Here is a 19,070-nt window from a genome sequence, read left to right as displayed (position 1 = left end):
ACAAAAATTTCAATCTGATAAAAAATCAGGCTGCTCTGCTCTATGTGGCTCTTTTTTGTTCATAACACTGAGGTTCACTTACTGCTAAACATTAGAATTTAATTAGATTCTCATTTGCGTTGACATCGATGGAGCATCATTTTATCCATTTAATTGATTAGTTTTATAACTAATCAATTATAGTTGGATGGATTATAGCGGGGATGGAGTCGATGCCCGTCTCCATCCCCTCCGGTTGTCACACAGCTTCACAGATCAATGTGGGTAGATACAGTGAGATTCGGCTCCTCGCCGTCATCTCAACACATAAACACAGAGTTCCACACTCAGCTGCTCCCACCAACATCAGACTAACACCGCATTACTTTACATTCATTTTCCTTTTAGCTTCAGACCATGACCACTTTGTTACACTTCTAAAGCAAGAGACACAGCATGAGCATGTTGGAATGTATGTGAGTCGGAGTCTTGTGTGTGTGATACAATAAAGAGTTGCAGAGATCTAACTCAAAGACAAAAAAATGATCTCTGCTCTGCTGTCATTATGCCACTGGCTTTCCTGTTGACAGCAGTAAGTAGCTCCTTGTCGCTTCACTGCTTGTTAGGTCTTCACAGCGGGTATGCACAAACTTCCTTTAATGTGACAGAGTGGTGTTTCCAAAGAAGATAACATGAAGTTGGTGGGTGATGTTTAAAATCTGAAGATGCACTTCTAAGTACATAAAAATGCTCAAAAAGTTTAAAAATAACAAAGACAATATGTTGGTGTAGCTTCTCAGTCGGCCACCAAAATTTTAAGAGATTGAAATGACCCATTTGGAAGTCTTGTCATTTTAATTTGTTTAATTTGCTTGTTAAATTCAGGTAATGGGTTAGACGTTCTCTTCCAAAATAACTCAAAGACTCAAACAAAATAAGGTTTTTGAGTGGCCTCATGAAAGTCTGTTTTAAAACATTATTGAGATGGTTTGGTATGACCTTAAACAAGCTGTTCATACTTAAAATGTGGCTTAATTAAAAAATAAATAAATTAAAAAAAATAAAATATATATATATATATATATATATATATATATATATATACACAAAAAGAATCACCCAAAACACTCAGTACCAGTTATTGCAAGCGCTTGATGCCAGTTGCTGCCGCCATGGATGGCACAACAAGTTATTAGGTTAAGGAGGCAATTACTTGTTCCACACAGGGCCAGTTTGGTTTACGTAGCTTCTTTCCCTTTAATAAAAGATTTTTTTAATGATCCAAAACATGTAACTCTTACAAAACAGTCCATGAGAAGATATTGGCTAGGGGGACAAAGAGTTTCCCACAGAAACAGGCTTAACATTTGTTTCCTGACAGCCTGTGCAAGGCAGGAACTAAAACGAGAGAAATAACAGCCTAGAAATAAAAAAAGAGGAAACAATAAGGGACCAGCAGAGCCCAATCACTATTCTTGCCATATGGTCAACGTCTCTGAAGGCTGCCTACAGGGAATAGACAGCTGTCTGCTTCTCCACATACATCAGACGCAGCAGAAGCCCACAGGGGGAGAAGTAAGGGGATGATGGGAGATGAAGGCAAACGGGGGAAAAGCGGGGGGACAGAGAGGGGACATCTCTGGGTGACGGACAGCATGATCAGTCAGGAAGGAAGCGGAGTGAGGAGAAATACCTTAGCTAAAGGAAGAGTTGGCGGAGGACAAATTTCACGAGACAGGTTCGTATCTGCTGCCTAGGCTGAAAGGAGTGGAGAAACTAATTAGACACACTCAGAAACCAGTATTTATTTTTTTTAAATGAGCAACTTTCAAACATGCACTCATTATTAGATATTTCTCTCCCTGTGCCGTCACCGATCACTGGGACATAATTCCTCCAGCTTCCCCACGTCGGTGGGTGTTTTTTTTTTTTATAGGTCAACAGTTTTAGAAATGGGCGAACCGAGCACTCCTTTCCCCCACTTTACCTGTGTGTTGCCATGGCAACCCAAGGAGGCTATCAGCAGAGGCGGCAAAAGTGTAACAGTGATCTGAAATGTACACCCATTAGTGAAAAAAATAAAATATGAATAACAACAAAGAAATAAACGAGGGGCCGAGCCATCCTGGAGGTATTTTTGAAACCGATGTTTGTCTAGAGAAACTCCCCGACCTTGGGTACACCAAATACACCCACACAATCAATGTGTGTCCATGTTTAGGAAGTACAGCAATGCCAAGCATGAGCTGTAACTTTGAATGTACCAATTATTATCTCTTACAGATGAGTAATGAAAAAAAAAACCCAGACGAATCAATCATTCCTTAATGCAATCAGGGATGAAAAAATGAGGTCCATCCATTAACAGTTCCGCCCACTGCCAGGTTTCCACATCTAGATTGATGATGTGGACTCTTAAAGCATTGCCTGTTTTGTTTGGCATGGCAAGAAGTCGTGTTTTTCTAGCTTTCCGCCGCAAGACGGAGGTTAACACGTTGGCACTGGGTGTCGGAGGCCAAGGTGTGTGATTGGGGGCAGTTAGCGGGACGCCCTCTGCTTACGAGCGTGAGCCACAGACAAAGGCCAGCGGGTAAAAATAGAATAAAAACAACCGTAATGAATGAAAAGACTGTCAGCCAGACAGAATAACACATTTTCTGCTCTGTGAGTGGTCGCAAAAAACACTGGGCAGACGGAAGCAACTGTTTTGCTGCCATGACTGATGAGCTGCAAGCAGAGTTGCCTGATGCTCTGATGAAAGGCAATAGATTTTTCAGATTGATGCAACAGTTTGGTTTATTCAAAAAGTCTGCTATCATACCACAGTGCCTTGGAAAAGTTTTTATTTTTTAATTGTGTTATGTAACAAGTAGAAACTTCAATGTATTTCATGGTGATTTCCTGGGATAGACCAATAGAGAACTCATGTTGTGATTAGGATGGAAAATGATGCTTGTTCAAATATTCCTACAAGTACAAAACAAAAAACTCTGCTGTGCAAATTGAAGCTGACCCTTTTGGCTATTTGTCGTTGACTGAGTTTGAGGTAAATTACAGACTGAGTGGAGAGCCTCTGTGCATATCAAGTCATGCCACCTGATTCTACATTGAGGTTCTGAACTGTGACCTTCAGTGTAGCAGTTGAATATCCACCCGGCCACTGTAACAGCATTTGCATGCCTTAGTCCAGGGGTCAGCAACTCACGGCTCTTTAGCGCTGCCCTAGTGGCTCTTTCAAACATGTTTGAAAATGGAAAAAGATGTGGGTGGGAAATATATTGTTTGTTTTAATATGGTTTCTGTAGGAGGACAAACATGACACAATCATCCTTAACGTTTTCCAATGCTATAAAAATGTGTAGAATAAATATTAAATTTCAACATTTCTGTCAACGAAGATGTACGGCAAAGCCTGTGACACGTTCCTTCCAGCTGATTGTATTTAGTTAAAGAAGTTTGAATAATAATTTTTTTTAAAAGCATTGGGCAATTTTCAGTTTTTGCATTTATACAAACAAAATGTAATACTACGCATCATTTCTGCTCTACTTCATAATTGTGTTCCTCTGTAAGCTGGTTTGTCACATAAAATCCCAAACAAGACAATATTTTCCCTTGGAACATGACAATGTATGAAATTATTTAAAGGGTCTTAATCTTTTTCCAGTTCACTTTGTACTGTATGACATGCCAGGAAATTAATTGAACCTTGTAGTTCAATTGATTGAATTACCTTTTAATGAAATACCTTTTTCATCCTTTGTTCTTTTAGTATCTGTAAGATACCAGCTTTGTAAATCAATGCAAGCTGATGTTTCTTGCAGTTTATTGAACCCACTAACCTCTACAGGGATGGCAGTGATGATCTGTCAGTTGGTTGGTTAGTTTAATAATTCCTGAGTGGATTGCGCCTGTATGAGCCTTTCATGATGATAAAAACCTCAACCCCTTTCGTCTTTTGATCCTTCTTATAAAACTGCATTGGCTTTCTCATTAATGCGATGTAAAGCATAAACTATGATACAAAACCAGCACATTCTGTTCCTAATCTTTGTTTGAAGATCACTAAATATGAGAGAAAGTTGTGATCATAAGGTTTCATGCTTTAACCATGGGTATCAATGGGCATTTCCTTGGTGAGCAAGAAGATCTTGTTTCCTGACAAAGTGCTATGCAGCATTAGTCCAACCCATTTTTATGGGCAACTGCTAAAAGGCCAGTTGTCCTCAATTATTTTCTGTCATGCAGTGTAGGCTTTGTTGTCTTTTGATCATAGTTGTAGGTAAGCTTCTGACCGACATGCAAGATAACTCTCAGGAGAACATGGGAGGATTTAAATCATGGTTAAATAAACCTGCTTAAGTAATGTATAGAGCTTGATCTTGACAGAACACTGGGAGTAATAACAGATGAATCATGAGTTGAGATATATGAATATTAAAGCAGGAGATGAGAGATGAGGCTATGAAGCACTAAAATCCATCGGTAGGAATGAGAGAAATCAGGGAGGTCAGTCTGTGGGGGGTTTGTTGTAGCCAGAGTTAAATGAACTTGGAGCAGTTTGAGTGGAGAGGAGAGAGAAAAGGTTGAATTGAGGAGCGATGGAGGCTTGGAGCAAGTTGAACGGTGAGAATGTTGGTTGGCAGACAGGTTGTACAGATGATGAAATTTGGTAAAACCTGGACTTGGTATATATATTGTTATTTGCTGAACTAGTCTCCAGACTTGATTGAGTCTCTTTTTTTTCCAATGTTGTCTATTTTAAGTTATTACTAGATTTGCTGGACTCCAGTGAGAAAGTCGGGCTAAATTTAAGATCTGAGACAATGAAACTCTGTTAAATCTGTCTCCTAATATTGTGGCACACCTGTGAACACATTTCCATGTCACCATCTGTCCCCTGCGGTCCTCGTCCTCCAGTACTGTCACCTCCCATCTGGCCCTGTAGTTCACAACTCATCTGGCCAGCTCTGACAAAACTCTTCTTGTCTGTTGCTCTTCTGTTGGAACAAATGCTAAACTTTAGACCTGATGCTAAAAGTGTGAACATTTTTGTGACCCTGTTATGAATGTTGTTACTACTACAGTTAGGCCTGTCTAGCTTCAAGCTGAACAAGTACTTTCCTCAGGGAGGATTTGTGTATGTTGATGTGAGTGTTGAGAAAATAGTGGAATAACTGAGTTTTATATTTCTATCAATTTCAAAACTCAATTAAATCCATTGAACAGTTTTTACATCTTTCAACTGAGAGACATTAGCCACTCATAAGACACATGGTCTTTAGACCCCACAAGTTTTTTACAGTTCAGAAGAATCGCACTGACCCTGTGTGCGCTTTTACAAAGGTTTCTTTGTGTGGTTTTGGAAATTGAGAGTGGGTTAATCAAGGATTTGTTTGTATATTTTGCTAATTTCTTTCTCTGCAACAGCCATAAGCAAAACTTATCCATCACCTGAAGCACTTGTGGAAACAGCAAACGATTCTTAGTTTAAAGAAGAATATCTTAGACTAGAGATACCAAACATTAATCTTTTTATGTTCACTGATTTTTAAATTCCTGTTGGCTAGTGACGGGCATATTTCCACTGATCTGCTAATAGCTAATTTTTTGTTCAACACTTTTGCTACCTTTGAAAACGTTTCGTGCACTTTGCTTCCCCTAAATTAATTCACATGGCTGTTTTATACACTGCTCAAAAAATTAAAGGGAACACTTAAACAGGTGTTTAACACTTAAAGTGTTCCCTTTATTTTTTTGAGCAGTATATAAACTTCCAGTTGAAGAAAGTTCAATGTCTGTGTTGAGGTTTTGGTTATCGAGTGTTAAGAGTTCTACAAGTAGTTCAGTGTTTAAATTTATGTTGTTATTTTGAAGTGGGTGGAGACTGTCTACACAGCATGTCTGTTTCCTCTTCTCACTCTGTCTCTTTTTAAAAAAATCTTTACTGAGAAAGTGGCAGGTATACAACAAACGGACAAATGTGGCATACAAAAGGAAACAAAACTTAAATAAGCAACGGAGTTAATTAAACAAATACATGCAGAAATTCACATAATTGAATTTATTGCGTTAGCATTAGCTTCCACTAAATACCATGTTGGTTTAGCTGGCATTTTAACGTTAGCGGAAGTTACTAATATTCATAATTTGTGCTTTAAGGTTAGCTCAGCTAACCTTTTAGCTAGCAGTGCCCACCACTACTGTTGACATTTCATTCTTTTATTATATTTTTCATATACTCAAGTCTCAACTTGTATTCAACTGTCATTTTATAATATATATCAGCGCAGAACAGTCTGCTTTTGTGAAGAGAAACAAAAACATTTTGTGTGCATTTTAAACAAACCCTGTTTACTCTGGAACCACTATGTGAAATGCAGTGCAATACAGATCTTTTATAGATACCTGAAAAACTTTCTGATTTTTGTCTTAGTCTGTTCTGACGAAATTGTAATAAAATACATTCAAATCTGAAGTTGTAACATCACAAAATGTGAAAATCTTTAGCTAAATTCATTTCAACATCAATTGAACTAGTTATGAGATATTTTCTCTTTATCCAGTCAAAGTTTTGTCCATATCAATTTTCCGTAGTACTTCCAAAATGTGAAAATAACACCCACATGCTGTACCTGAAGCTTCACTCAGCAGTGGGATGATTTCTGCTGCAGAAATCTGTTCAGCACCCACTGAAGCAGAGGTAAAGGGGATTTAGTAAATGTTTAAAACACAGACAATTTCCGCTTCGAAAACCATAATTGGCCTTGAACTCATTCAACAGCCAAAAATGAGATGCAAAAAATCCTCCAGCGAAGAGCCTGCTACACCCATCAGCTTCAACCTTCAGCAGGCAGACACACAGAAGTGCAGCTACTTTTCTGAATTTGTCGCTTTATGGTCCTTCTCTTCCTACAGAATGTAACCGTACTGGCAAAATTACTGAAATAAAAAGCTGCGTACTTGATGGAAGTAATGTCGTAGAAGCAGCAGTGTTCTAAAATTTCTGGTGTCTTTCCGGGATAGATGATAAACGTTTAAACACTGGTGGATTAAAATGATCAGAAAAGTCTGCAGCTTGTGTTTCAGTCCATGAATATTTACGTTAGTCCTTCTTTTGTGTTTTTGCTTGGTTAGTTGTCAGAACTTCTGTGCACTATACTTCCTTATGTTTGCCGAATATTTTGTCTTGTGATTGGAGTCAAGGAAAGCTGTGAACTTGTGACAGGCAATATGGACTGCATTTATTGTCATAACCAATGAAGTTTCAGGTACAGAATATTTTCTGCAACAAGTTTGACTGGAGCGTGTATGTGTGCGCTACTAAGAAAGAAAACAGCTGTTCTCAAAACATCAAGTTGGGAAGGGTCATGAGGTCTTTACCAAACAATTAAAACTCCTTCATTATATAGTAATAAAGACTATTATGGTTGATAATCTTCTAAAGTGTAGATGTCCGAGGAAATGTAGAAGTAATCTCCTCTTTAAAGAGGCACTAGTATGTAAAATCGACTGTTTTGAGCTTTACGTCTTCCAAATAGCTTTATGTTATTCTTTCATCAAAAACAAACCTGAATTGTTGCCTTGATTCTTTCACGCATGTTTGAGGAATCCTTGAATCTCCCAAGGTGACCAGTCGTATCGGTGCCTTAATGCTTTCTGTCACAAAGCTCCTCCTCCTTATTTCTAATGGAATAATTTGTGACCTACAGCTACAAAACACCCAAAAAATAAAAACAAGCGTCTCATTTTGCTTAGGATCTTTGCTGAGTGAGAGCCTTACAGACATTGTAAGCTAATGCTAACGTATTGGGAGTGTGGTCAACAAAAGTCCAAAATGCTGGACTGTACTGTGGTTCATGTAGCTGCAGAATATTCCCTGAAGTCATCATCAGTTATAATATAATGAAAATGGAAACTAATTCTTGGTAAACTGATCAATATGTCATCAGTTTCTTTATTTATAAGTAAAGCCAATATTATTTGTGTTATTGACAAGTTATTGCATTTGTACTTAATGAGTGGGTAATTATGTTAGAAAATTAATTAACCACTCTGGAATATGTTTTTTTTATTGATTCATTTATAAAATGATAAACCTACACATTGGTTAAAAGCTAAGGTGGAATGTTTGAGTAAAATACTGTTGGACAAAAATCTATTGTGAATATTCTACTTTGATGCTACTAATCCAAACATTGACATATAAGTTAGTGATATCAGTGATATCAAAATACATTTGATGTCACTGTAAAGGAAACCATGATGTTAGCTAGTCTTTTATTAAACATCTATTGTGTTGTAGGTTAAATTGTTAGCATCCAATGTCAGCTTTGATTTGTTTCCTATAGTTGTTTACAGCATATGGAATATATAATTTCTCACCTTATTTATGTGAAAAAAAAAACCTTTTCATCTTATTTTAAAACATAGTGTTATGTAAAATCAACCTTTTTGAGCTTTACATTATTTTATATTGTTTTTTCCTCATCAAATTGAATATATCATAAACTTGTCATAATATGAGAGAAAACAGGCAAAAATACTCTTAAAGTCAAGCAGGAGAACAGCTATGTCATTATTATTCTGCACTTATGAAGCCATGAGGGCTCAGATGGATACTCCAGAGTCCAAGCGGGGTGTGGGTGTGTGTGTGTGTGTGTGTATCCGGTGGGCTGGCTGGCGGGTGTGCAGCTGGAAACACTGAGCAGGTAAATTCATAAATAATTCTCTCACTGTTGCTGCCTGCCACAGCTGGGAGTCAGCGTGAGTGAGAGAATCCATCGATTTGAAAAGTGCGTCATGCAAGGCTAAGGATTTAGGAGGCGAGGCGTGAATAGCTAACACAACACTCTCCCTCTTCCTCCGTAACCTTAAGTCAGTTCTCCTCTGCATGGGCTTTCATCTCCTGTCATCATGTATTCTTGCTTCTCAATAATATAAACCAGTCAAGTTGGTTTGTTATATTTTGATGTGGGTGTTATTGTGCAGTTGCTTCGTATGTTAAACCGAACTGTGGAGGGGAAAAAAATGCCTTTGAAAATTCATGAAAAATTCAAAGTTTGTCCTGAAATGCTCAAACTATTCCTAGAGGAAATCTTTCATGCTTTTGTGACAGACTGTGACAGGAAATTCCTATTTTTATGAAAAATGTGAATTTCTACGTTGAAATGAGCTCAGCTTTTAATCTTAATTTAATACAAACTATATCTTAATAAATAAATAATAAATTCACAATAAACATATTTTCTAGAGGTGATATTGGCATTCAATTTTTATCGGACAGTGTCACATTTCACATTGTTACACATAACTTAATTTCTGAACTTACTTGTTTTGCTTTCTTTCCATGAACAGATGACTTGTGTTGTTACCAACACTTGCTGAAAATGTCATTCCAATATTCTCTTTAGATATATGTTGACTATGAAAAATTGTGATGTCTTCAAACTTTATTTTACCTGCTGTAATTAATCTATCTGAGAAATTACAGCAGAAATTAAGATTTTCTGAAAGAAACAAAAATGCATTTTGAGCCTACAGTAACAATTAAAACTAACTTTCACTTAATATTTTATACGCAAAAATATTGAGTAGGTTGGAAACCAGACAAATTTCTTTCATGTACTTTATGAATTGCATAACTACAAGTAAAATAAATCATCAATCAATCAATCAATCAATCAATCAATCAATCAATCAATCAATCAATCAATCAAATTTTATTTGTATAGCACATTTCAGCAGCAAGGCATTTCAAAGTGCTTTACATCATATCAAACACAGAAACACAAAGCAATATAGAATCAAGCATTAAGTCAAGTTCCATCAATAAATTTGTAATTGATTACATTTCAAATACAATCCTAAACAGGTGGGTTTTTAGTTGAGATTTAAAGGAAGTCAGTGTTTCAGCTGTTTTACAGTTTTCTGGAAGTTTGTTCCAGATTTGTGGTGCATAGATGCTGAAAGCTGCTTCTCCTCGTTTGGTTCTGGTTCTGGGGATGCAGAGCAGAACCAGAACCGGAACCAGAACCTGAGAGGTCTGGAAGGTTGATACAACAGCAGCAGATCTTTAATGTATTGTGGTGCTAAGCCGTTCAGTGACTCCTGTTAGCCACGTTAGCACCAAGTACAGCTAGTCAATCAACCATCGCTGTGTTCAGGGAAGCGCTGATTAATAATCAAGAAATAAATATCAAGCCTGGAAAGTTGATATCGTAACGGACTGAATCTTATGTTTTTAACATAATCTTTGCTCGTTTTGCGGGGCGCAGGCAGTTGTCACGGTAACAGCTGTGCTTAAACTACAAAGAGAGAGAGAGAGTAAAAAGGTACCAGTGGTTTTGAGTTGATCACCTGTTCGGGTTATTTTACCTTTGTTTCCCTTTGCTGTGGCTCATTACAGCCGCTGTAGTTTCTAAACGTTGGACTAATTACCTCGTTCGTTTGTGAGTTTACGTAATTCACAACAAACATCAAATAGAACAAATATATTTCATTAAATTTTAACAAACAAATGGCTTCTACCGCGGTAATTATGTGAAATTAAATTAATTATATCCCAACTTCAGAAGATTTGCCTTTACCTTTACAGAGCTCTTTGGTTCCTCCTGTCAGTCTGTAGCTTCTCACATTGAGAACCAAATTTCAGATCTACCATAACTGACTGACACCTGCTGGCCTCAGGTTTGCAACCAGCTTGTGACTGAGAAACCAGTAACCTCCTCCCAGATGATGACCTGATCTTGTTAGTTCCTCTGTCCATTGTAGTAGCTGATATATTGTAAAAATCCGGTAGAAATGATGCACTAATCAGTCATGTTTACATAGAAACAACGCTGGGAGGCTTTGTTTGTGAGACTTGCGGTCACATGGGTCGGTTGTGGGCGGAGCTTGGTAAGGTCCATGAATGCCCACTCTGGGAGCAGTGTAACCAGGAAGCTCATAACCCTATGAGATAATAACCTCATAGGGTTATTATCTCTAAGCTGTCCAGTACGGTCCAGCTTGTTGCTCCCAACTTGAGGTGAATGGAGCAGGTCCACTTTCTCTCTGTGGTTTGCTAGATCTGCTTTAGATTTCAAGTTAACATGATAAAAATGAAGGATAGTCTATGAAATGGTTGCAAAAACCCTTTAGTTTTCTCCTCAAAGTGGAACGTTTTAATCAGACATTGTCTTTCGGACCAGCCGTGCTTCCTTACAGCGCCCAGCCGACAGATAACTCGCTCATTTTGGCGAAAGGCTGAAACAGTCACCCAGCACAAATTGCTGTGAAGGCAAGTCAGAGTTGAAAATATCTCCTAGGGTTATTATCTCTTTCTCCCTTGTTTTTTTCCATCTCAGCCTCTTTTTCTGTCTTCATTCATCCTGCATTTATTTCTCCTTCTCCAACGCTTTAAAAAAAGATAATGAAGCAGCACTCAGGCTTGGCCCTTTTGTGCCCTGGTGTTTTTGAAATTATCCTCTCATTTCGCCTCCCTCGCTCCCCGGCTGCTGCTGCGCCGCCCGTCCCTTCTTAAGGCGTGCGCCGTTTCTGTTTTCGTAGATGGTGTTGTGTTTTCGTGCAGTGCTCTTTGACAGATCACTCCCCCTGTACTTTCACAGCGTTCTTTTTGATCTCGAGGCTTCACATTCGATGTCATTTTAAATTGGACCAAAACAGAAACACACAAAAAAGGGCAAAGAAACAATCGCGATCTATGAACACTTGCTAGAAACTAAATATAGGCCTATACCTTGTTATGCAAAGAACGCATGATTGCACACACCTGAGCGAACACATTTTTATTTTTGTGTGACTCATTCTGCTCAGAAAACAAATGCAAAATACGGTCCACCGCCATGAATATGCTCCGCTTATGCAAAGATTACTTATTTGCATTTTTTGAAATATCACATTTACACTTATTCATCAGATAACCTATTTTTCTGCCATGATGTTGCGTTATTTAATTAAAAACACATGTCTGGGATTAATGTGCTGATGACGCTCCTCAGAAAATTAAATCTGGTTCAATTTCTAAAATATTTCCTTTATTTGCCATTTTATGACACTGAAATCCCCTGGGGGCCGACAGTGTAGCTATTCTTTGTGTTTTTATAGTGGTGCCTTGATTACATTTTTAATAAAAGTAGTTCATTAACTATTAAATCTCATTGTCATTGAAAACTATATATTGACAAAATAAGCAATATTTTCATTTCAAAAACCCCTTTTGTGAGAAAATTACTGAGTAAATAGACATGTGAGTTAAACAACAAAAATATTTGTTTTTTAATGTTAATTGGGTTATTCAGTCATCAGCTGTATTAAAATGCTATTCTATGCAACAAGCATTCATGATCATTCATGAAACTTTTTTAGAAATGGTGGATGCTAGCATGTTAATGTTCTGCTGCTACATGTTTAGCATTGAAATCTTATTTTAGGCTAACGTCTTTTAGCACAACAGTCTTTTTTCTGGAGGCCCATCAGCAAAAATGTACTTCTTTTGAGCAAAAAATTCCAATTACTCTTGTGTGTCATATTTGTGGTTGTACCAGAAACGCGGCAATACAAAAGTTCCAGCCGGACTCTTTGCAGTGGCTAGTATCAGTACAATTAATTGTGTTTAAAAAATTTTAGCACGATAAAATCTATGTAATTAATTATTCAAAATTAAAGTTCTGAATTCCCAGCCCTGGTTTCTTCTAATATAAAAATGTAGGAAAACAAATGCCTTTAAATCAATGGTGATATACAACAGGTCATTTAATAGCCCAGAATCCTGTGAAAACAGCTGGCAAAGTTAAAGCTTGAGCACAGACAGGTTTTCCAAATGAGCAACAAACTTAAACAAACTGTCAAGTTATTACCAAAGTAGCTCAAAGGCAACAAGTTTCATATTTTGGACTCACAAAGCCACAGATCTCACATCCAAAAAACTCACAGGGTATCTGAATGGGAAAATATTCCAGTAAGCCATTGTGGGAATACCAAAAGCATTTATCCCAGTTTATACAGCTAGGAAACAATTATATATGTAAAGAAAGCAATAAAAAATATTTTAAGTTTTTTCTTCATTTTTTTGTATTAAATCATTTTCCTAACTCAAACTGAATTAAAAAACACACACACAAAAAATTTCCAAATTTAATGTCAGTGACAAAAACAATCTTAAAGTGTGTATATTTTTGGTTTCAAATGTGTATTTTTGTGTTGCATGGCGTTGGGTATGTCGTCTAATTTCCACTTGGAGTCCATTTTTAGAATTGTCTCACCAATTAGAGAGTAAGTGTGAGTCCCTCTCTGAATTTTTTCTGGGAAACAAGTAACTGCATGCCGGGCTGTCTGCTGGCACAATAACAGCTTTTAGCTATGAATGACATCTGCTTTCCATTTTTATTATTCACGCCTCGATACAGTTACTGCATGTCTCTGTCTCCTTCTTTTTATGATCTCAGTGGGATACCAGGGAAGAAGTGTGGAGTCATAATCTTGGCAGCGGAGGAGCTCAGTAACTGCAGGGTCAGTACACACACACACACACACACCCACTCATCAACATACCTAAATCCAGACAGAATATTCTATATTTTCATTGCAATATTTATGAAGTCGCTGTAGCAGTTTGCCTTTGTCTGTGTACACACGCAGCAACAAATCCCAGTACCAATAAACATGGCGAGAAAATTTTATTGCAGAACTACCCAGACTTCCCACTAGGGTTGTACACAGACAGACTCTAGGCCCATGCCATTTTGTTCCTCCGGACAAAAACAAGTGCCCTTCTGAAATCTTTTTGGTTTTTTTTTCAGAAAAAGTGTGTATTGTGAGAGGCTCAATGTAGCATTTTCTGGATTTAAAAGCCCATTTTAACAGTGCCCCACACGTTTGTTACTTTGTATAAATCTCACACTGTCAATTCTGCATTTTCACAAGCTGCCCTTTTTTTCCCCACTGGAGCACCGTCCTCCATGTGTGTACACACACCACTTCCTCCTGCCCCATCCAAGGTTAAACAGATCACATTTCATTAGCAAGAGCGCTCCACATTCCTCTAAACAGGTTTCAGATAAACTGTCAAGACGGTTTTCTGCCGCGAAGCAAAATTCCCCTCCAATTTCACAGTACCCCCGAAACCTCCCGACACATTTATGTATTAACTCCACAACCAGCCGATCAGATGCTTGGGAGAATTTCCACATGCACATGTGTGTGCTCATGAGATCATTATATAAACTGGCTTATCTTAGTCGTGTTTACCATTGCTACTCTGGGAGATTTTTGCTCCCTAACAAGATCCAATTGCTGTCAGTGGCAAGCTTAGGGTTTTCCCAAGATGCTCTCCCTCAGGAGAAATCAACTTAAAGGTCTAATTATTTATCTGTCTATCTTTAATTCCTTCCTGCCTGCCTGCCTCGGTTGTCCCAGGCATCTCTGCGCAGGAGCAGGAAAAACACAGCTCCTCATTAACAGCCATAGCCACTCATACATATGTATAAAGCGATCCCTCTCTGCCTCCTTCACTATATTGCAGACATGGCCTAATAAGATTTATTTTCCTCCCTAATAAATTGTGTAATTCTTATGCAAAAATTACCAAACTATTCATAGTGAGCCTTCTTAATGTGTTGGTTCATATTTAAATCACCATGGATTATATATATTTTTTCTGACAATCACTTTCCAAACCTATTCTGCCAAAGTCTTGCACCAAGTTTCTGCACTAGCTGACAGAAAATGTCTGCCTTAGGAAAAGAGGTTGCCCCGTTCGAAAAGAACTTGCATCAGAACCATTATGTTGAAAACCCGCTTGTTCTCTCCGTCAGGATATCGCTACCATGCAGTTGTGTGCCAACAAGCTGGATAAGAAAGACTTTTTCGGAAAGTCTGACCCTTTCCTGGTGTTTTACCGCAGTAATGAGGACGGAACGTGAGTATGACTCGTCAGGGTGGCTGAACTGACCTCTTTTACTTTTAAAGTTTGAACAATAGAATTGCAGCAGTCATAAACTCTCAGTAGTTGCCTTTCCATTACAAATGTGCACAAAACTGTGCCACTATTCTGATAATGTAAATAAATATATATATATATATATATATATATATATATATATATATATATATATATATATATATATATATATATATATATAATTTAAAAGTTGTGGTGATTCTATTAAATAAATTTAGTTAAATTCACGTGTGAATAAACTTGTCCATGCAATTAGTAATAAAAAACCATATTGCTCCATCGTCATCCTACCTTTTCCTTCTTTGTCTTTTCTGCTAATACTAGCATCCATTTGTTGACCATGTGACTTGTGTGATTTGAAAAAAGTCTTTCCATCACAGTTTTGCAAAAAACACACATTTTTATTTGGCCTCAAAGCCACCTCACCCTAGCTCAAAAATGTTTTATTGAAAAACATGTTTCTTCTGAAACTGGCGAGTTTCCAATAAGCACATTAATTTTACAATGCCAAATTGCGCAATTATATGGTCAATGGAAACGCTGCTACTGACAGAAAGAGTTATGTTCCAAATTAATTAGCCATCCCCAAAAATGGGACTAACAAGAAAATAATCATTGAGCACACATGTACATTTGTCTAAAACTTGCAAAAGAAAAAGGAATTTCCAAATGAAATTTTTATCTATCATGCAAAATATTTAGCTCAAACCAAAATATTTCATTAGCAAGCTAAATACTTAGCTCTGAACTAAATATTTAGCAACAATTGAGCTAACAAACTCAAGATTTTGCTTCAAACTAAATATGTAAAGTACCTCAGACCTAAATGTTTGCAAATGTATCCAAAGTCATCAGCTGATAAGCGGAGGTGAACTCCCAGAAATAAATAAAAATAAAAAGCTGCGTCTTGGGAAATCTTTATAAATTTCTGCCGACGAGATTCATGAGTCAACTCTCTATCATTGTTTGCAAATTGACGTGTACCAATGGATCTACAGCCACGGCGAATAGCTAAATATTTAGCTCTGAGCTAGCTAGATATTTTGCCAGCTAGATACAAAGCTAGCTCAGAGCTAAATAGTTAATTTGTAAACTACATATTTAACTTGCTAACTAAATATTAATATTGTTCCCTTTTGGGCAACTCTTTTGATTGTTGCTTTTACTCTGTAAAATAATCTTAATGTGTCCACCTGGCTGTGGCTGGTATCTGGTGGAACTTTGTGCTTTTCTCTGTGAATCCAGCGGCTCTCACTGGAACATTCAGAGGTTTAGAAATGCAGATGTAATGCCATTAGTGTTCTTTGCAACACTGAGCCTTTTTTGTGAAGGTCTCTTTGCTTTTACCTGTAGCACCACTCTGAGCAAAACTTTGATAATAGGAAAGCTTTTTATAAAGACAATATTAAACCATCTGATATTGATTTGCATGCAGCGACCGGAAGCTTTCTGAATACTAACAAATAGCATCTTGGTACTTTGCTTTTAGAGGATTTTCCTCATCTCTTCAGTATGTATTGCTCATATCATTCCACTTTATTGCACATGTCTTAATTTATAAACTAATCAGTTAGTGTGCTTTATATCACATGTGTTGGTACTGACAAATGGTGTAAATTTAGTGTCAATAGAAATGGTAAAATGATGTTTACTGAGAAAAAACTGAGGTGTTTAATACCGATCTTACTGGCTGGATACCCACAGCTGTCCAACGTTGAAAAACCTCATGAGTATCTCTAAACGCATCCAGTCAATCCTGTTCAGTTCCGCATTATTAACTAAAAACGTCAAGGCTCGTTCAACTTTAGGGATCACGAGATAAGGCTGCATAGAGAAACCTTTTCAGGCAATTATCCCAAAGTACCACCATTACTAATAGACGACGCTGATGGAAGCACTGAACCTCAGCAGTCACTGGCGCTGCGCAGTCCAGGCTTAAAAAAATAACAGAGATGTGCTGGGAATGCACCGGGAGATTTTACATGCCAAGCATCCATTTAGTGACACCAATTACCACATTTACTTTTTGAACATAAATTAACTGTGTCTTCTAATGCAGTTTTTACCATCTTTTTTTTTTCAGGTTCTTCCACAGATGTGCCTTTTAGAGATGTTTGCAGCAATAAATATTCATCTGCAATTGTTCTGTTTCACAAAAGTACTTATGCAGAAACATTCACAGTCGCCTTGAAAGCTTTGTGCCGAATTGTAGAGAAAAATACAGGAGATGGAGTATTAGGGCCACTGTAGATGGGAAAAGAATAAAAGAGTATATGTTAAGCAGAAAATGATTATTTCTGAGATTTTCTAGAAAAGAACAAGGAAATTTCTGAGTTTGAAAAGTCAAAAATTAGCTTTTTTAAAAAAAGATTTTTTTCTAAGTTTGAAAAGTTATTTAATTTTCTACAACAAAAACTCAAAACGTTTTTCGACTAATCTCAGAAAGTTTCTAGAAAAAACATGGAGATTTCTGAGATTCAAAAGTTGAAAACTTTTGGACATTTTTTGAGTTTGAAAAGTCAAAGATTTCAAAGATTTCAAGATTAATCTCGACTTTTCAAACTCAGAAATTTCTTTGTTTTTCTAGAAAATTTCTGAGTTTCTTGGCAGAGATTTGTTATTCTTTTTTTTAATCTAGAATTTTCTAACACTGTTTTAATCATCTGCCCACAGTTATCTGCGCGCTCTTTTTATCGCCTCATATCTCATCTTCTTTTGGCAGGTTCACCATCTGCCACAAGACGGAGGTGATCAAGAACACGCTGAATCCGGTGTGGCAGTCCTTCACCATCCCCGTCAGAGCCCTCTGCAACGGCGACTATGACAGGTCGGGAATATTGGCACCGCTTTATTATCCCGGGATTCACAAATTTGTTGATGTTTTTAAATTAAGAGAGAAGCACTCAAGTCTTAAAAACATGTGATTAAATGGGGACAAGTTTCAAGTTGACTTTTAAAATGGATGACATCACCTGTTACTGGGGCAGTCAGAATAATGCCAGCAGTCGGTCATGGTGTCCCAGGGACCAGCACTGGTGTTATTGAGACTGACTCAGTGTTCACACAGCGCTGTCTCATACATACCAATCGGGCCGGACCGTGCACAGTGTTTTCAGCGGCCGCTCGGTGTTACAGTACCACATATTATCCACCCTTTAGAACAACAGATGCTTGTGTAATGTTACGTGATGCACCTTTAATCATTCCATATTAAAGTCTTTGTTGTTTAAGAAAGCCTTGATGCTAGGATCCGGCCAATTGAACGCTACTTTTAGGAGTTGACAGATGAAAATGGAGCTACAGATGTGATTTTTTTTTAATGCAATTATCATATAGAACAACGCTACATGAATTCATGTCTGACAGTCGGCTCTCACAGCGCACTGGAATAAATTGAGAGCTGCTCCCATCAGCAGTTTATGGGAGAGACGAATACAGACAGATCCCACTCAGCCCCGCTTCACTACAGCTCTTTATTAGTTTGTTTATTCAACATATTTGTCATATTTGCTTATTAATAAACATTCATACATTAACAATCTCCAAGCTACAAATAGACAGAGATTTTTACATAATGGGGATAAGGGCAGATATTTTTTTTTAATATTAAGACATTATCTTACAATAAATCCATTAATTTTGTCAAGCAGGCAGGATGTTTAATTTATAGTAGCACCCTACTGGTTTACAAGAATCCTAAAATCACTTATTTGAAGGGAGCGTAAGAGGCCTTGATGTAATATTTTGCAATATCTGCCACGAATTAAAATTCTACTCTACAGTGCGGATGGAAAAAGGAAGGATAATATTAATGAGTTATTTTGATGTCATCGTAATGTTTAGTGATACTATTGCAGCTCCGTGTTTTGTTAATATTTTTCAACCTTAGAAAATAATTACCTCCATCGGTTGTTTATTCATAATAAAAATTAAAGTCAAATTTAATTTTTATAGCACATTTCAGCAACAAGGCATTTTAAAGTTCTTTACATCATGAAACACAAAAATGCAAAGTTATAATGTAAGAAATAAAAGCCAAACTTTTCCAAAACAACTCGTCATGGGAATATAGGGTTAACACATTCTGGGTCCTTCAAAGCATGCAGCCCCTACATTCTGTTGTTTTAAG

General features: G+C 37.3%; 1 protein-coding gene across 1 annotated transcript in view; it reads left to right on the top strand.

The window, feature by feature from the left end:
• LOC114146765 (copine-9-like) overlaps positions 1-19,070 on the top strand; it is an 88,202-nt gene that overhangs the window by 37,560 nt on the left and 31,572 nt on the right. Inside the window, exons 7-9 of the mRNA XM_028021142.1 lie at positions 13,428-13,491; positions 14,796-14,899; positions 17,664-17,768. Coding sequence (XP_027876943.1) covers positions 13,428-13,491; positions 14,796-14,899; positions 17,664-17,768 — 273 coding nt within the window. The remainder of the gene's footprint in view (positions 1-13,427; positions 13,492-14,795; positions 14,900-17,663; positions 17,769-19,070) is intronic.

Source organism: Xiphophorus couchianus, chromosome 1, assembly GCF_001444195.1.
Source record: "Xiphophorus couchianus chromosome 1, X_couchianus-1.0, whole genome shotgun sequence".
Lineage (NCBI taxonomy): Eukaryota > Metazoa > Chordata > Actinopteri > Cyprinodontiformes > Poeciliidae > Xiphophorus > Xiphophorus couchianus.
The sequence above is the reverse complement of the archived record's forward strand: the minus strand, read 5'-3'. Positions and strand labels throughout refer to the sequence as shown.